The 18,458-nt window shown below is 42.2% G+C and overlaps 1 protein-coding gene and 2 non-coding genes across 4 annotated transcripts; all 3 read right to left on the bottom strand.

The window, feature by feature from the left end:
- Nucleotides 1-178: 178 nt before the first annotated feature.
- eif4g1a (eukaryotic translation initiation factor 4 gamma, 1a) lies at nucleotides 179-17,266 on the bottom strand. 2 transcript variants are annotated; one of them, XM_028426891.1, is made up of 32 exons: nucleotides 16,818-17,266; nucleotides 14,919-15,045; nucleotides 14,744-14,830; nucleotides 14,511-14,543; nucleotides 13,399-13,419; nucleotides 12,953-13,132; nucleotides 12,692-12,788; nucleotides 9,339-9,490; nucleotides 9,003-9,095; nucleotides 8,473-8,548; nucleotides 7,510-8,373; nucleotides 7,319-7,407; nucleotides 7,014-7,191; nucleotides 6,797-6,930; nucleotides 6,518-6,637; nucleotides 6,011-6,400; nucleotides 5,649-5,795; nucleotides 5,330-5,566; nucleotides 5,037-5,141; nucleotides 4,665-4,958; nucleotides 4,423-4,540; nucleotides 4,237-4,339; nucleotides 3,827-4,128; nucleotides 3,603-3,724; nucleotides 3,338-3,510; nucleotides 3,082-3,207; nucleotides 2,839-2,920; nucleotides 2,661-2,759; nucleotides 2,274-2,417; nucleotides 2,106-2,187; nucleotides 1,788-1,928; nucleotides 1,177-1,358 (listed from the first exon to the last, which is right to left on the bottom strand). In XM_028426891.1, the coding sequence occupies exons 2-32, from the start codon at nucleotides 14,991-14,993 to the stop codon at nucleotides 1,177-1,179; spliced, it is 5,046 nt and encodes a 1,681-aa protein (XP_028282692.1). In that variant the 5' UTR covers nucleotides 14,994-15,045; nucleotides 16,818-17,266. The 2 variants fall into 2 exon arrangements, with proteins under 2 accessions (XP_028282693.1, XP_028282692.1); XM_028426892.1 differs by lacking the exons at nucleotides 13,399-13,419; nucleotides 14,511-14,543 and having other exon boundaries at nucleotides 179-1,358.
- On the bottom strand, nucleotides 5,222-5,298 carry LOC114450517 (small nucleolar RNA SNORD66). Its single transcript, XR_003672090.1, has one exon. It is a non-coding gene; the product is annotated as a small nucleolar RNA SNORD66 (small nucleolar RNA).
- Nucleotides 5,897-5,972, bottom strand: LOC114450519 (small nucleolar RNA SNORD66). Its single transcript, XR_003672092.1, has one exon. It is a non-coding gene; the product is annotated as a small nucleolar RNA SNORD66 (small nucleolar RNA).
- Nucleotides 17,267-18,458: the final 1,192 nt, after the last annotated feature.

Raw genomic sequence — 18,458 nt, 5'->3', positions numbered from 1 at the left:
CATCGTTCCAGTTTCCGATGCAAAAGAAGCAACAATTTCTTAAATAAAGAAAGCAAAAAAAAAGAAAAAAGAAATATATTTACAAAATTCCAATAAAACTAATAATCAATGGATTATCTAAAGCACCTCTCTGCATCTGGACAACTGTGGTTTTCTGTTGGAAAAGGAGACACTGCAATTACATCAGCAATTTATTGTTTCTGAAAAATAAAACTGAAAAAAAGAGTTTTTATTATCATTATTATATATTTACAGAACGCTCCTGAAATGAGTTTCCACTTATAGTAGAAAAGGCTTTCAGATCATTTCTGTGTTTTTTTTAACCTTTATATATCTCATCAAGTCAAATTTCTGTAGATTTCAAGTTTTAACGGTGATTGGGTCATTAAGTGTCCTCTACAACAGCTCAGGTTTAAGTACAGAAGAGGTAAAGATGAAGAGTCAGTCAGTGTGGTTCACTACTGGGGATGGGAGAGGATGGCTTAGAGGAAGCATTAAGACCACCCCCTAGTAGTCAAGGTCATAGGTCAACATGATGAAAGTCCTCCTGTGTTTCTGTCCTCTGCGCTTATGATAGGAAAAAGGAAAATAGACAACCTTTGCTTTAAAAACTCCATCCATCAAGTTAAGATTAGTTCATGTACACTTCGCCTACAAACGGTTTGTCCATTTTATCGTTAATAGAAACACACTTCAGTCATGCTGCACACTCCAGTAAAAGGACAGACATTATGGCATGATTATTCCCACTACACATCACACGCCCTGCTGTTTCTTCCTGCTGATCAGATACGACGTTAGGCATTAGAATATTCTAGAACGATGAAAAAGCAGCCCATTGGTTTGTATTACTGTGACAAAAAAGAGTTTTCGTAGTGACGTGGGATACTTCACACCTCATTAACAAGCAATCCTGCTGAATCAGTTTTCAAGTTCTTCTGATGAGGACACTTGCTGTTGACAAACAGGAGGGGAAATAATGAGGAAGCAAGAAGGAGGGGTAGAGAGAAATGATTGTTTTCTGAGTCCGTCCCTCAAAGAAAAGAAAAACATAATAAAGATTTATCCTCATTGAGGATTAATTTGAGTCTGCCTCTGGCAATTTTGTCCATGTCTCTCTAGGGCTGCCTGCAGAATGCCCAGCTTGCCAACAGGGGGCGGCAGGTTTAGTTCAGTTTATTCCTTGTCAGATTCCTCCTCTGCCTCGCGGAGCCAGGTGAAGAAGGCAGTGACTGACTTCAAGGCCACACCTTTTCCTGTTTGCTCTGCGGGGTCTTTGCTGGATTCCCATTTGTAGAAGGCCTCCTCTTTAATGACATCCTCATCGTACAGGGCGTCAAAGAACATCCGCAGCAGGTCTGCAGAGACAGGACGCACAAGTCAATACACATCAAGTATGGATATGAAAGAACAGATTACACCTCCTCAGCCCACACTGTTTAGATTGTCCTGTGTGTTGGAGATACTAATAAGGCTACATTAGCGCTGCTGCTATCTCTGACACAATGTTTGTTTAAAATACTGTATTTCTTTGCTAATGCAGATGACCTGTGATCACAAATGGCACCTTTATTTTAGACATTTTAGACTGAATTTGATGCGTTACAGGTTTAAATATGCATTAAAACAATAAAAAAACTAAATAAACAAATAAAAAAACTAATCTAACCTCTAATGGATATACAATTCTACTAAATAATGTGTGAATGCATACATGCAGTTTGAATCAGTGCAGTATTTTGTAGATTTTGCTACTAGTTAACCATAATCATAAGCAGGACACTCACTTGCAGGTTGCTCCATGTGCACCATCAGAGCCTGGAGGGCATAAAGGGCCTGCAGCTCCTTCTGCTCATCATACAGGTACCTCTGCAGCAAACTGGCTCTCTGGTTGATCTGCTGAGCATCCACCTTGTATGGGTTGTCACCTGAAAGAGAGAACATAACCAACAATCAATGATGGTAAAACGTGTCATTATGTATTTATTTCCTAAGCTACTTCACGTAAATCCCATCTTTGTGGTTTGAGAAACACTTTCTCATTTTAACAGTGACTAAAAGATGTAGGGAAACTAACTTCTACATCCTGTATTAGTCATACTTACATATGATGGCAGACTGGCACACTGATGTCATCAATGCCCTTATAAACTGATTGGAAGCAGTCTGCTGCTCATCCAAGTTAGCCTGGAGAAGGGAAACATGCATATTTAACACACATTTAACACAGCCATGCCACTCAATTCTAAACTACATCTCTTATTGACACACACCTCAGCCCAGTCTCTGATGCGCTGGTTATTGGCCTTGTCCTGGAGCAGTCTGTCCAGCTGTTTGCTAAGTTCCTCTCCACTGAGAATCTTCTTCTTACCGGGCTCCTTTGACTCCGTCTCCTCTCCTGTGGTGAACTCCACTTTCTGAAATACACATGTACAGAAACCTTAATTTAAGCCATAGCAACTCGATGTTAGTCTTTAAAATATTTAGATTAACAACAACTGTAAAGCTGGTATAAGTATGTGTAAATGTATGATGGTCAATGAAAAACAAAAATGCTGTAGCAGGTCATCTGTGTCACTTTCACAGTACAAATATCTATCACATCCATTTTTAAGTAGCCGAGTGTTTTCATGTGTAAGATCTGATAGTGTTTTGTGTACCTGCTCAGTGACAAACTTGTTGACGTCTTCATCGGAGGGCAGGAAATCATTCCAACTCAGCCCAGCCTCATTCCACAAAGCTCCAACTTTCTTAGGGGTCTGAGAAGGAAAAAAGATGTGACAGATGAAATTTATGGACATGAGTGCTGATGTTTTCTTTTTAGATTTGTTTATGTACCATTTCTTTGCAGAGCAACTTGAGGATCTGTGCCAGCAGCACGCCAGCCTTCCCCAGAGGCACTAGAGGCTTTGAGATCTCCCTAAAGACAAAAGTCACACAAAGAACTATTTCAGTCGTAATAAAACTGCAGATCATCTGACAAACGAACGCACCCTGAAAGTAATCTCAAATAATCTCACTAAAGAATTTAAGGATGTGAATGCTACTGGTCAAAGATTTCTGATGAAATTCAGCACTCACCTGAAGAGCTGTCCCATAGGGATGCCTCCCTCATGAAGCATGGGTGTAATGAGTTCAGCCAGGTAGAGCCAGATGTGAGGTATATCTATTGCCATGTCTTCTGCTGCCTCCAGGATCTCCTCTAGCCTACAAGAAACAAAACAATCAAACATAAACAAACTGCACTTAATCTACATTTCAACATGCAGTTTTAGATTCATTTCAAGAGGTTATAAATAAAAACTAAAAGCTGATGATGTTCCTAGTAGATGCTTACCCTTTGTAGTACTGCTGTGTGAGCAACGTCCCTGCCTTTACAAGCTGTTGCAACAACAGGCCCATGTGCTCCCTTGCAATGGTGCTGCGTTCAAGTGTCGATTCCACACCGTTCCGCACAAACACATAGAGCAGTGAAGCACTATTGAGTTCGGACACACACTGCAGCGCCTCCTACAGTGCCAGAGGAAAACGTTAGCACTCGCAAGCCTTGTTAATGTGCATACACATAATAAATTAATGCAAACATAATAGTGTGTTTGTACCTTCAAGTCATTAATGTGGAGGTATTCTTCAATGATGGCGCTTGACTTTTTCTCCACCTCCTCTTCAGTCAAGGAAGGTTTGGGAAGAGAAGGAGGAGGAGTTGGGGCACTCTCACGTTTAACTGCAGAGAAACAAGAAGAAAACAATTTAAAACACATTCCTCTTCCCGTCTTATCATTATGTAACCAAATATCTGTTGCAGCTTGCTTTCTTTTCTATTTACCTGCGAGATCTTTGCTTGGACCCCTGTCCCGACTTCCTCGGTCTTTACTTCCTCTGTCTCTGCTGCCTCTATCCCGGCTTCCTCTGTCCCGATCATCTGTCATGCTAGCAACGCGCCGCACAGGTTCGTTCGAGCCTCGGCTGTCATTGCCTCTCCCACCACGCTCCTGTGACTCTCTGCTGAAGCTTCTCTTGGTGATTTGGTTGCCTTCCCGCCCCTCACTGCGGTCGAATCTGTCAAAACGATCCCTGTCGCGGTCGCTCCTTTCTCTGTCACCACCACGTTCACGACTGGAGCTTGACCTGAAGGGAGACACAGAGCACATTCATTGTACTCACCTATTGCATTTATCAGATTTTAAACTGACCACTAAAATAATTAACAAAGCTTAAAAAGCATCTCCTGAATACCTCTGAGGAACTCTACGATCAGAGTCATTAGAAGACAGCAGTGAGCCAGACTGCTGCAGGGCTGAGAAGCGGTTGAGAGTGCTTGTAGCTGGACGCCCCGAGTCTGAAGAGAGGGACGAAAAAAGGCAGTTTAAAACCGATAGGAAAACGCTAAGCCATGCTGTCTCTTAGGAGACTCTGACTTACCCTGATCTCCACTCGCTGGTTTAGCTCCACTTCCTCCACTGCTGCCTTTTCCCCAGCTACCCCACATGCCTTTGCCACCTGGAGCCAACAGCTGGTTGTTGAAGTCCAGAGCACCAGGCTGCAGAAAAACAAGGCCGTTACACCAATATGCCAAGTAGTGCATTTTTCATTATACCCCAAACACTACTGTATATTTGACTACACTGATGGTCACCAAGACCATGTCAGATTTTGGCTGTTACCTTTGTGATCTTGCTAAGGCGGGTGGTGTCGATAGGTCTGTTCTTGGAGATGGGCACAGTGTTCCATCCTTCATCCTGAGGCTGGCTGGTCCGCCCACCTCCAGGTGTGTGGGTGCCCCGGCCCCCCATATTCCCTCCCATCCTGCCGCCTCCTCCGCCGCCACCGCTTTCTTTCTTTGACATAAGCTGCTGCTGGACTTTGATCTGTTCCCTGTGCTCCTCCATCTCTGCATCCTTGTGGATTTGGTCAATTGTTTTAGGGCCCTGGTCTCCTCTACGAGGCACCCAGTTATTCTGTGGTTGAGAAATGGGAGACCAGTCATTTTAAGATTCCAGCTCACTTATTTGAAGAGTTGATGAATAAATACTCACTTTTCTAAGGTCCAAGACATCTTGCAGCATGAAGCGAATTCTGGATGAAGTCTTCCTCTCTTTGATAATCTTGTCCATCTGGTTGAAATACTGATCCATACGAGGCTGTCACACGAAAAGAAGACTTTTAAGCTATATAGCTATTGAATGATGGCTCATGTAGTATGATGCAGAATGTATCACGTCTCCTCAGTACCTCACATCCATCACTAAGAATCAGTGGCCCAGACACGTGGCACAAAAACAATACTCATCACTGGAGACAGTTCACTGAAAGCCATGCTTTACTTTACCTTGGCCTTCTCAAAGTCCAGGTCTTTGCCAATAGTGGATAGCAGTCTGCAGAGACACTCAAGAGACTCTTCATCGTGATTCTTCAATAGTTTCACTACACAGTCGTGCATGATGGCTTCTGTCAGCATTTTAAGCTTGAAGAGTTCACCAATGAACTTGATGTTACCAAGAGAGCGGCGTCGAGCCTTGTCTCTGGACTCTTCCAGCTCCACCCTCAAGCGCTCACGCTCCTCATCCTGAGGGCAGACACAAATATATGCTTGTTCAAACAAGAATTCTAGGTTTTAAGAATAACAGGGAAAAAAAGATGTTACTTACATCTTTGGATGCCTCCATCTCCTTTTGCTTTCTCTCAAAGATCTCATCATCATCTTGATCCTTCTCAAACTCCTTCTGGCAGCGATTGAGCAGCACTTTGCGGAAGTTCACAAAAATTCCTGGCTTGTCTGAGGTGGGAACTTTCAACTGGAGAAAACCACATTGAATTTAGTGTTCAGTTTAAACAGATGAATTTATTATAGATATTAATTTAATACAAGGCGTTGAATAAACGGATAAACGTGTGCTTCTTTAGTTCATCAATACCATCATTAACATTCTGTGGCTCAGATACATTGCACAAAACATAAGGCATCATTGGCACATGAGTATGATAATGATAAAAGCACTGGATGACTTACTGCAATAAGGCAGCGGCACATGTTGGCGTAGGCCACAGAGAAGTTGGGCTCTGAGATGGCCTTCTCAAAGATGAGATCAATGGCTCCCTTTAGCCTCTCCTCTGTGTCTATTGTCAGCTCCGTCACCTGCTTCATCAGCTCCTGAAACTTTTGCGGGGTCAGCTTGTTGAGGATACTGCGCAGGCGCTTAAACAGCTCCTGAGTCTTCATCTGCTCAGGATCGTCCTCGTCAACTTCCTCAGGACCACGGTTGCGAGTGGACTTCTTCGAGGTGGGCTTCCAGGCCTTCTCAGCCTTGTTGAGCTGGATGTCATCATTGAGGGACATGCTGCTGATGATTTTCCTGGGTTCCTTGCGCTGACCCTGCTGGGAGCGACGAGGCCCAGGTGGCTAAAAGGAAAGGATGCAAATTCACAAGTTTAGAAAGAAAATAATTATTACCTTAATAATTGTCAAAAGGGAACTACAATTTTCTTTAACAAGGAAGAAAAATACAAATTCACTAACTGGGCCTCGTGGTCCTCCCACTGATCTGCTTCCAAGATTCCCCAAATATGACGGAGTGAAATCAGGACCAACGCTCATCAGTCGAGCTGGATCAGCAGGACGCAGTGGAGTCTTGTTCACCTGAGGTTTAGGAGACAAAATCACCTCTATGCTCATACAAATTTTCAAAACAATTCAATGATTGTATGTTCTGCCATAATCTATTTTGTAATACAAGCCAGGTCAAGATTTAAGTAACACACAGAAAATTTGGTAGTTTCTTAGTTCTTCATCACCTACCTTGTCCAGGACAACATCACTAATGATAGGCAGGCCCTCTGGTTTGTGCATACTGGCACTGATAAACTGGAAGCCAAGGAGAAACTCCCTGTCGTACCGCTTCTTCTCTTCTGGGTTTATGGGCTTCCATTGTTCTGAATAATGAACAACAATGTGAGAATTGTACATAACATACATACAAGTGTTAACAATTCAACTGCACAACAACATGACAGACCTTCTTTGTACTGGTATTTCTGCTCAGTTGGCTCAGGTGTGGCTTTGGGCCTGTCTGCATTCTGCTTGTCCTCTTTCTCCTCCCAGGTCTCGTCTGGAACTTCAGCAGGAGGCTCAGCTGGAGCTGGAGGGGTGGCCTGAGTGGATGAAGGTTCTGAAGCAGGCTTGGCACTCTGCTCCTTCAGCCAGCAAGAGAAATAAGTTACTTTACAGAGAACAGTTAAATACAAATCCAGAGTTTTCTGTTTCTATACATAGTCTTAATGTGCTGCTCTCAGTCTTGTTGTCATTTGAAGTTATACACACCTCTGTAAAGGCATCCAGGAGGTCCCCAATGGCCTCCTTTTTGTTGAACTCTTTCATGCTCTTCCTCTTCTTTGGCACAGACATAGCAGCTTTGGGTAAAAGACAGCGTGCTGACATTAAAATCTCACATAAAACTAAATATGAACATAAACATGTGGCAATATAAATGCAAGAAAGACACATCTTTGTACCTTGCATAGTAGATTCCTCTGGGCAGCTAGCAGAGGCAGGAGGGGCATCCTCACTTTTCTTCATCAACTTCTCCCCTTTCTTCTTCTCCTCCTCCTCCTCCTGGGCTGGTGTTGCTGTTTTAGCCACAGGTGTGGATTCCTGAGTTTGGGAAGTATCAGGCTTGTCATTGGGTGTAGTGTCTGCAAATGCCATATCCTCAGACAACTCTTCAGGCTCCTGAGGAAGGCCATTGGAGAGAAGAGGCTCTTCTGTTCTGTCCACGGGTGTGGGCTCTGATTCAGGGGCAGCCCTCTGATCAGCGCTCTGGGTCTGTGGGAGAGCAGCTTTCTGTACAGTCGGAGGAGACTGGGATGCTTCAGTTGTCTTTGTTTTCTCGTTTGCCACAGAGACAGGGGTAGCTGCTACTGCAACCTCAACCACAGGTTCAGACTTAGGGCTGACCACCTCCTCTTCTTCATCCAATTTTTTCACTTCCTCCATTTTAATTTCTTCTTTTTCTGGTCCCTTGTCAGCTGGAGCAGTCTGTGATTCCTCTTTTTTCATAGGTACCTCTTGTGCCGCTAAAGAGGGTCCAACAGGAGCATCTACTGTGTCACTTACATTACTACTGATTTTATCTACTGCTGCAGGAGGATCAGGGGTAGATGGTGCTTCTGGAGAGAGAGAAGGAGGAGGCTGCTGATCCTTTACTGATGACGATGGCACCTCAGTAGCAGCTGTGGGGCCTTCAGGGTGTGCAGCTAACTCAGTAGGTGGTGCTATTTGGCTGTCCAGTTCCTGTTTGGCCTCCACCACAGGCTCTGTGTTTGCTGTAGCAGTCGGTGGAGGGGTTTCAGTACTAGCAGGGGGCTCTGTGTTTTCCTCTGGACAATGTGAATCATGACAAACACACACAAAAAATGTAAGGAGTACAGCCATATTGCATTTTATGAAGTTAACAAATAGTTAAAAACTATACTGACCTCTTCTTGTCACTGGAATGACAGGCTGTATAACTTCACCATTGGTCTGTGCAGGACTCACATCTGCTACAGAGGCCTACAAACAAAAAGCAGGGGTTAAAACAATTATTTATATGTTTAAAGGTCACACCGTTGAGTTATTGATTTGTGTTGCCAAACAGGTAACTGGAGAGTTAAGGATAAAGTTTGTATTAGCTTTTGCTGAGCATTGTTTAATCAGTGGAACTCTTTTCTAAACAGATGTTAAAACGGAAACAATTACCTTTGAAAAATAAATAAGTTAGATAGCTGAAGAGTGAAGAGTTTTAAAATGGTGCTTGGTTCATACAGACCAACTTAAATGATACCTAAACAGCCATTAGATCCTAATGTTTGTCAAAACACTTTATAGAAACAACAAAACAGAACATAGCTGTATAACGACAACTCATGTTGTATAGCTTATAATCAGCAATGTAGTCAATTAAGACTCTTGTTTCCCAAGTTTAAGCAAGTCAATAGAAATTAGGATCCCAAAAGAAAAGTCTTACCTGTGGGGGAGTCGGTGTGCTGGTGGACCTTCCACCTGACATGATCTCATCCGTGATGTCACGCCCGCCCTGGTTGGGGTCTCGTATTCTTATCTATCAAAAGATAGATAAGAATAAACGGAAATATTGGTTAAGTTTCCAACATTAACAATACAGTATGCAACTACCCTGTGACTACTGATCTAATGCTGACACCCATCATGACAACTACTATTGTCATTTTCAGGTTAAAAGGAAAGTTCCACATTGAACGGACAATACACTTTTCTCTCCATTCAAAATTTTTTTTTGACCTCAAACAACAGGCGCACAGCCCCTTTTGTTGGGACACAGTACCTGTTTGCGTTCCCTCTTTGGTGGGCCTTGTGACTGTGCCGGCGGTGGCTGAGGAGGAGGGGCTTGTTGCTGTTGCTGGGTGGGGTTGATCATGACTGCTGTAGGTTGGACAGATGCAGAGTACGGTGGCTGGGCTGGATAGTAGGTACCAGCTGTAAAGCAAGAATAAAACAAAAACACAAAAGATTGACTAACTGAAAATATTCAAGTGCAGAACTTCATTAAGATGAAATCCACAAGATTTATGATGACAAAAATGATCCATTTGCCACAGAGAAAATACACTGACATTGTCCAACGCAATTTGACTGATGTGTATGTACAGTCACTGCTGCAGTTACATTACTTATGATTAGGCAGATTGGTAAAATAAAACAATGTTCTTCAAATGTAGCATAACATTTTCCAAGTTAACTGGGCATATTTATTTTACATAAATCATTTACTCAGTATACGCACATGCACCCTTGCACCCAGACCACAGCCTCAGGGTATTTTATCTGCTTATGGATATTCATCATGTATTTTGTGCAAGAGTTTTTGGTGGATACTGTCATTGTGCATATGACTGCAAGTCTTATTTGGACCCCAGTCAGTGTAGTTATGATGATTTACAGATACAGTCATGTGAAAAAATTAGGACACCCTTTGAAAGCATGTGGTTTTTTGTAACATTTTTAATAAATGGTTATTTAATCTCCGTTTCAACAATACAGAGAGATTAAAGTAATCAAACTAAACAATGAAAACTGAAGAAAAGTCTTTTCAAGATCTTCTGTAAATGTCATTCTACAAAAATGCCTATTCTAACTGAGGAAAAAGATAGGACACCCTCACATGTATTCCCTCTTAAATTGGCTCAGATCTCACACAGGTATATCACACCAGGTGCACATAATTAGTAGATCGTTACTCTGCATGTTGAATGAGGCTTGCCCTATTTAAACCTCAGACATTTAGTTTGGTGTGCTCCTGACTGTTGAAGTGAGAGTGAGCACCATGGTGAGAGCAAAAGAGCTGTCAGAGGACTTCAGAAAAAAGATTGTAGCAGCCTATGAGTCTGGGAAGGGATTTAAAAAGATCTCAAAAGATTTTGAAATCAGCCATTCCACTGTCCGGAAGATAGTCTACAAGTGGAGGGCTTTCAAAACAACTGCCAACATGCCCAGGACTGGTCGCCCCAGCAAGTTCACCCCAAGAGCAGACCGCAAGATGCTAAAAGAGGTCTCCAAAAACCCTAAAGTGTCATCTCGAGAACTACAGCAGGCTCTGGCTACTGTTGATGTAGAAGTACATGCCTCTACAATCAGAAAGAGACTGTACAACTTTAACTTGCATGGGAGGTGTGCAAGGAGGAAACCTTTGCTTTCCAAGAGAAACATCAAGGCCAGACTGACATTTGCCAGAGATAAAGTTGACAAAGACCAGGACTTCTGGAATAATGTGCTTTGGACAGATGAGTGCAAAATGGAATTATTTGGACACAACAGCAGAGGACATGTTTGGCGTAAACCAAATACAGCATTCCAAGAAAAGAACCTCATACCAACTGTGAAGCATGGAGGTGGAAGTGTCATGGTTTGGGGCTGCTTTGCTGCAGCAGGACCTGGTCAGCTCACCATCATAGAATCCACCATGAATTCTACTGTGTATCAGAAGGTGCTTGAAGAACATGTGAGACCATCAGTTAGAAAATTAAAGCTGAAGCGGAACTGGACCATGCAACATGACAATGACCCAAAACATACTAGTCAATCAACCAAAGATTGGCTGAAAAAGAAGAAATGGAGAGTCCTGGAATGGCCAAGTCAAAGTCCAGATTTGAATCCCATTGAGATGCTCTGGGGTGACTTGAAAAGGGCTGTACGTGCAAGAAACCCCTCAAACATCTCACAGCTGAAAAAGTTCTGCATTGAGGAGTGGGGTAAAATTTCCTCAGACCGATGTCGGAGACTGGTAGATGGCTACAAGAACCGTCTCACTGCAGTTATTTCAGCCAAAGGAGGTAACACTCGCTATTAGGGGCAAGGGTGTCCTATCTTTTTCCTCAGTTAGAATAGGCATTTTTGTAGAATGACATTTACAGAAGATCTTGAAAAGACTTTTCTTCAGTTTTCATTGTTTAGTTTGATTACTTTAATCTCTCTGTATTGTTGAAACGGAGATTAAATAACCATTTATTACAAATGTTACAAAAAACCACATGCTTTCAAAGGGTGTCCTAATTTTTTCACATGACTGTAAGACATCCACTAAATTAAGACAGACATTCTGGTTACCTGGTAAGTTATAATGGTAACATTACCATTTTAACAAAAATGGGCTTAATACATTTTTTTTATATCCTTCATTTTATTAGAATTATTTGTACTGTAAATGTTACTGTGTCTTTGCTGCTGTTATTTTTTATATGATGATTACCCAATATATGCCCACGAGACAGACACATTGTAAACCATCTGTGTATTACTAACTGAACACATGTCTCACCAAAACAATGCAAAACATTTACACAGTTAGAGACTAAGTGCCACAGAGATCTTTTTGTTTTTTGCCACTGAAGCCTGCCGACCAGCACACAAGCGCACACGCACTACTCACCGGGGTAGCGCTGGGAGGTGAGAGGAGCACCGTGGAGAGAGAGACGGCTGTTCTCTCGCCCGCCCCCTCTCCCCCCACCACCCCGCCTCTCCCTCGCAGCAAGAGAGGGCTCTGAACCAACGCAGCAAAGGAGAGGAAGGGAGTGAGGGACGGGAGAGGGAGGAAAGAAGGAGAGAGGGCAGGAAGAGACAGATGCAGAATGAGTTAATGAGAGGATCCAGAGGAAGCAGGGTGTTAAAAGAAGGTCCCATGAAATAACCAGTGCCTTTACAGTTTTCTTACCTTTATTATGGCTGCAGATTATTTTTATGCCGATATATTCATATATTTCTGGAAATTTGAGGCCAGTACAAGTTCAACCCCCTCTACCCTTTGTACTTGAACAAATCTAGCCAGCCCCTATTTTTAATAAATCCCACCAAAGCCAGTCTTTAGACACATCAGAAAAAGAAAGAAGACGAAAACTGTGGCTGTTAACTGCATTTCATGGAACCTGTAAGGCAGTGTCAGGTGAGACTGCTGACAGAAAGGACACAGGGCAAAGCAGAATCAAGCCAGACCACATGCAACTGGCAGTTTACCACATACAGCAGTATTTTGAACCTGAAACTCAGTAAAACACACCAGCCAAGCAAAACCATGTCACAGAAAGGTGACATCTCACTGATCAAATCTAAAGCCACAAAAAATAGCAGTTAAATAATGTTTGTGGTTGTGCTTGGTTGCCGTTGGTCTTTGCTTAAAAGCCTTACCATAATTGTATTCAGCAGGGCTAGTTCCTGGGTAGAAGCCTGCTGTGCCACTTGTCACAGGATACTGCTGGGCAGGAGGCATGTATGGAGCCCGGTACTGAACAAAAGAAACACACAGTTAGGATTTTGGGACATTTGTGTAGCTTGTCTATGTGGCCTGATGGTCATACTGGCCGATATCATTCTGATATAAGATCAGGTGCAATTGCCTGGTGAGTGCATCTCTAATGTTTCTTAGAAAAAGAACTGATGTGAACAAACCTGTCCAGGGGGGATGAAGTAGCCCTGAGGAGAGCCAGCAAAAGGTAGTTGCTGCTGGGAAATCATCATCATCTGGGAGCTGGGTGGGTAGACGTGAGTAGGTCCAACGGGCCGAGGGCCACTACTAGTCTGTACCCTTGGAGCACTGGTGGCCATAGTGGGCCGGTTCTGATAGTAGCTCTGTAGAAAGAGTGGATTGAGGTAAAAGAAGAATGTTATATAGCAGGAGCTCTGTGCATTTAGTGTCTGAACTGTGGCAGTCCTAAGCAGGTGTTAAAATGTTGGTGTTGTTGCACAAACGTCTCTAACAGCTGCAAGCAAAGCATTCCTAGTGACCAATATATACACACTATGTTATCATGAAGTCTAACTTGTAATGAAATACACATCTCCCTGTAACACTGAGTTTAGCCCAAGGTAAGGGAGGGGAAGAGAAAAGCTGTTACCTGTAACGCTCTGTATCCACCCTTCAGCCGCACAACACATGAGCAGAGAGCAAGAGAGGCAGTGAGATTAAGGTGAAAATGAAGACCAGAGACAATGAGGAAGGTTGAGATTACAGAGTGTAATTAGCAAGAGAATGAGTGCATCTTGCAGCCATTAACGGTAAGCTCAAACATCTAGTGACGCACATGCAACTCCACACAGGTCTGGACTGAAGCAGAATCTTGTCTAGTCTACAGATTGCTTGTTTATGCAAGTGGTTAAAAAATTAAAGTAAAACAGCTGCAGGTGCAAGCAGAAACTGACATTAAAATGCAACAGTTACTTAATGATCAGTTCTCAATATCAAACTGACCCCTGTTAACACCCTTTCATTTTGTTTGCCCATTGTGGGCTAACGTGGTGACCAAAAACTCCTGCCTGTGTCAAACTCCAAACAATTTAGGCCCAGGTTCTGACAATAGGACAATGATATCTGCAAACTAACCTATCAGAACAGAGCACCGACTGTAGCAGAATTTACCGACTGGTGCAGCATGTCATACGGGCCACTTTTAAAGTAGGAATTAAGACATATGTGGTCACATTAAAACTCTGAGTAATGCTGGCAATGGAAAGGAAACCTTATGGAGCTGCATCTTTAAAAGCATTGGCACAGATAGATGACACAGCGATTACATACCTCTGCTCTCAGCTCGATTTTTTTTAATTTACACTGTAGTGTGATGACTCAAGAGGCATTTTTCACACAGTGTAAAACAAGTCAAACTTATATCATGGCACAGATTGATACCAGGACTTTACTGTAACCATCTTGCACAGTGTCGCGTGCAATAAAATTAAATTAGTGACCAAATAGAATTTAATTTAAATAATAATAATTTACATTTAAAAGGTTATTCTGTCATATACTGGTTTTGGAACAATGGCCTGTGAATGCTGTTCTTAGAGAAGTAATGAATAAATACATCACTGCCTAATTTTGCTTGTGAAACACTGAACCATAAACAACTGGAGACTTTCTCTCTTTCTCTCAAAAACATATGGATCAAAAAAATCATGCAATACACTAAGGAGACGGGGGGTTGAAAGCAAAAATGACAAGTGTTAGTACCTGTTGGTGTAAAGTACGGGGCCCTGCAGCAAACTGGGAGAACAGCAGAAGAAAAGAAAGAAGTCAGGACAGACATTCAAGAAGAAAGATAGCAAATAGGTTGTCACACGTGCACAAAGCCAAAGCCTTATAGCAGAGGAAGCCATTTTACACATCTATGCAACACAGCCGGGAAGAGAGGGGCTTCATACATATCACAGAAAGGAGAAACAAAAACATGCTGTGAATAATACCTGTCTTGGCTGTGGTGCAGAGTTCATTTGTGGAGGTGGAGGGGTGGCAAAAACAAGAGAAGGGGGCTGTCCAGGGCCGTAGGCAGCCTGGCAAGGAAACAAAATGTAAGACACTGGGGTTAATTAACTCTAATTTAAGAGGGAAAAATACTTCTACCTGGCCAGTGGTTCTCACCTGTGTCAATCCAGGGGAAGGGGCAGGGTTTGGGACAGAAGTGGGTCCCGTTATAGGCTGCGGTGGTTTGTTCATTTCACGTTCTTTTATGGTTCTGCATTAGGGTGGCGATGTGTTGCCAGCCTTTCTATAGAGAAAAAGGAATAAGAAATCCAACAGAAAAGATTAAACAGCCAAATAATGAGCAACACATTTATGAAGAAATGCACGATGACTGCAGTAACTCTGGATAAATATTAAACACTGTATGAGATGACATGAAGAGACAGGGTGGGTGTGGTCTGTGGTTTCGCCTATGATAACGCCACCACCTCCCAGTCTCATTTACTTGAATATTGCACAGCTCATGGTCTCATGAGCAATTAATGTCCTCAGGCCTAGATTTCTTGCTCAAATCCGTTCGTAATGGTCACATATGTTTCACCCTCAGCCCAAAGCTTTCTACCATTTTAGGGCAGAAGGGCTGTGATGAATATTAAACTTCAAATTCCACTTACAAAAAACAAATGGGTCACAAATCCTAACAGGGTTTTTCTTTAATGCAGACATCACACATCTACCATTAGATAGTTTACACTGGTCTAGTTCTGGGTAAATTTAAGAAAATGGATACCTCAGGTCAAAGTTCATATACTGTGTTAACAGTGGTTTCAATGTCCCCCTCGTTTTGCTAGCTACAAGTGCAAATAACCCATTCAAAAGACATCAACATTTATCTATATTACCACTGACTGCAACTTTCCCGTGGATGTTTAATGGATTAACACAAGTATGACATGCTGGAAATCATATAAGCTAATGAGTATTACTGGCAGACGTGTCACACACCATCCACCTGCTGACACAGGAACTATCGTTAGCTGCTAGCTTGTGCCATGCTTCTTTTAGATAGGGCATCAATATAAAATGTCACCTTATGGTTCGGCCAGTAGTGGTGGCTTAACAGTCTTTTCAAACGTCATTAAATATGCCAAGTACGACAGAAAAAAGTATTACCAACGTGTCCTAGCTAACAAACTGGATAAAGTACATTTTACCGGCCCGCTAGCGTGGCAACTTTCCCAGCCTAGCAGGTTAAATCGCTAGCCATCAGCCGGCTAACATTACGTGTTCCACTATCACACACAGGCTTAGTTACGCTACGTGGCTGAATACACATTAACCTTAACGTAGACAGAGCTCTGTTTCTTACTTGTACTGTATTGATGGGCGACTAGTTTACAAGTCAAACTAAAAACAAATATTAGGCCCAAGTAAAATAAATGTTCTAACACACGAAAGTGACTGGGTTAAATTACAGTTAAGCTATTGTTGGTTCACGTTAGCTAGCTAGCCCAACCCTGTCCTACGAGGTGTATTTAATTACAGGCCCAACGAGCTCAACGATCAAATGAGACCGTCAAGCGGACATTCAATGTGATCGTAAGCTAATATTATGCTAACAAGACAATGTGTGGTTCAAGTCTAACAATTCATGTCCATAATGACACTGTCTCATAACACGGAAAAATCGCCTTAAATCCACAAACCTGTTAGCATTAAGGCTAACTATCGTTACCTCACGGAGCCTGCTCTGGTCATGAAGATTAGCCACGAGAGCGAGTAAGCCTGGCTGTCATTTAAGCTAATGCCAAGTTAACTTCGGCTAAGCAGCTCTAATGGGTGACAAATGTTAAAGTGGCAACCAAGCCGACGTTCAACATTTCAATCAACTGGTTTTTTTTACCCGTTTCTGTATTCTCGTAAGGATTCTCTTGGTAGCTACGGTGCAGTATGGACAGCCGGTAGGGCCTGTTCAGCCAAAAAGCGTTAGCTAGCCTGTGTGTCTTTGACAAAATGAAGCCAAGATCGGTTGTACATTAAACTAGCATGACCGCCGTCAGTTGATTTTATTCTTACCAGGTATCAAAAGTGACTGTGTTGTAGATAGATAGAAATTCTGTGAATCGGCCTCTGATCAGTCCTCTCTTAATGAAAGTAGTGGTGTTGTAGGTTCCTTGTCCTTTACTCCAACAGAAAAGTGATGCCCTTCTTGGCTATTGACTTAGCAAGCTAGTTAGCTAACCGGCAGATGGGGTGAGTGCTACAACTGTCACTTCGGTTTAAATCCCAGGGCGTGCAAAAGTGACAGTGCCCAAAATCAAACAATATAGTACTTCGGGAGTACTATTGATAATTCCGATGGCCCCGAAAAAAGCCTCTGGACCGTAGGTCCATGTTCAAGGCGTCGATGGTGACGGATTGCCGGTTAGGTATGTACAGAACTGTCGTATACGGAGACTCAGAGCGAGGCCATAATGCGATGTTTCTGCTGTATGGAGCCGGTGCGCCTCCAAGTCGCGTGGGTAACTTCCGGGAAATTAAAATTTGATGCCGTTACCTTGGTCATGTGATACAGGAGCGTATGGCAAGCCGCGTTTACGTTTAATTCAACCAAACCTCGGTGTTCAATTAAATGTTGGTATTCACAATGGTCCTTGTCTGTATTCTTTAGACATCCTTAATACTGTCCTTAGTATTGTATTTTAAAACTGTATTTCAACATTAACAACTTTAATATTAACTTTATGCAAAATGGATTTTTAGATATCTTTCAAAAGAATAAGTGGTTGTATTGATCTTTATGAGGCTGTATTGAAGATACTGCACAGGACAAAGCAGATTGAGAAACTGGTTGAGGCATGGATATTCCAGACTCTCATTAAATTCTTCTTACATTTTCAAAATGAACATTTTACATATCAAGAATGACTTCTCCCAAATGGCGGCGAATTAAAAATGCAATAACAGGTAACTGAGAGAACATAAACACTGCAATAAAACAACAGTTCTAAACTTTAATCAGGTTAATTACAATCCAGTTGTCATTCCTAATTTTAGTTACTAATAAGTACAATAAGGACTAGAAAGAATGCAGCTGTTTTTTTATATTGTGTTAATATGCCTGCTCTTTGAATTCTGAGAAGACACAGACAGAGAATTACCACCTTCTTTAGAAGGTCTGTACAACATCTGTATTTTGAAGGGCTCACTCAGCCACACTACTGCTTCTTACTGAAGTAAAATCCACTACAGGAAAAGGTGTGTTTTGTTTCTAGGAATGTATTTCACATGCCAGCTATTAACTCCACAGCTGTGTGTGTGCAGGTTTTTCTGTGTATTCTGCTACATGTGATGATGAGCTGAGGAGCAATTAAACTGGAGCTTGCTCTGCTGGACAAACAACTTCATATGATGAGAATAAGTTGTAGCTGTACACATATGTTATTATGTTTATTTTTCATGTATTCCACTTTAAAACCTTCAAATACTGAAAATATTAACTGAAAATTGGAAAATCTATAAGAACCCAGCACCCAGCACCCTACAGCATTTCCCCACCCATGCACCTAAAGTCCATGCTGTACATACAGTAATCTGCTTTTTGCGTTTCATTTTTAGTTTCCTATGTTTATACCATTTTGCATGCTATGCTGTCTGTTCCTACGTTGCTACTGGATACCTGAATGTCCTCTTAGGGATCAATAAAGTATCTATCTA

Source organism: Parambassis ranga, chromosome 17 (assembly GCF_900634625.1).
Source record: "Parambassis ranga chromosome 17, fParRan2.1, whole genome shotgun sequence".
NCBI lineage: Eukaryota > Metazoa > Chordata > Actinopteri > Ambassidae > Parambassis > Parambassis ranga.
This window is presented reverse-complemented; position numbering and strand designations above follow the sequence as displayed.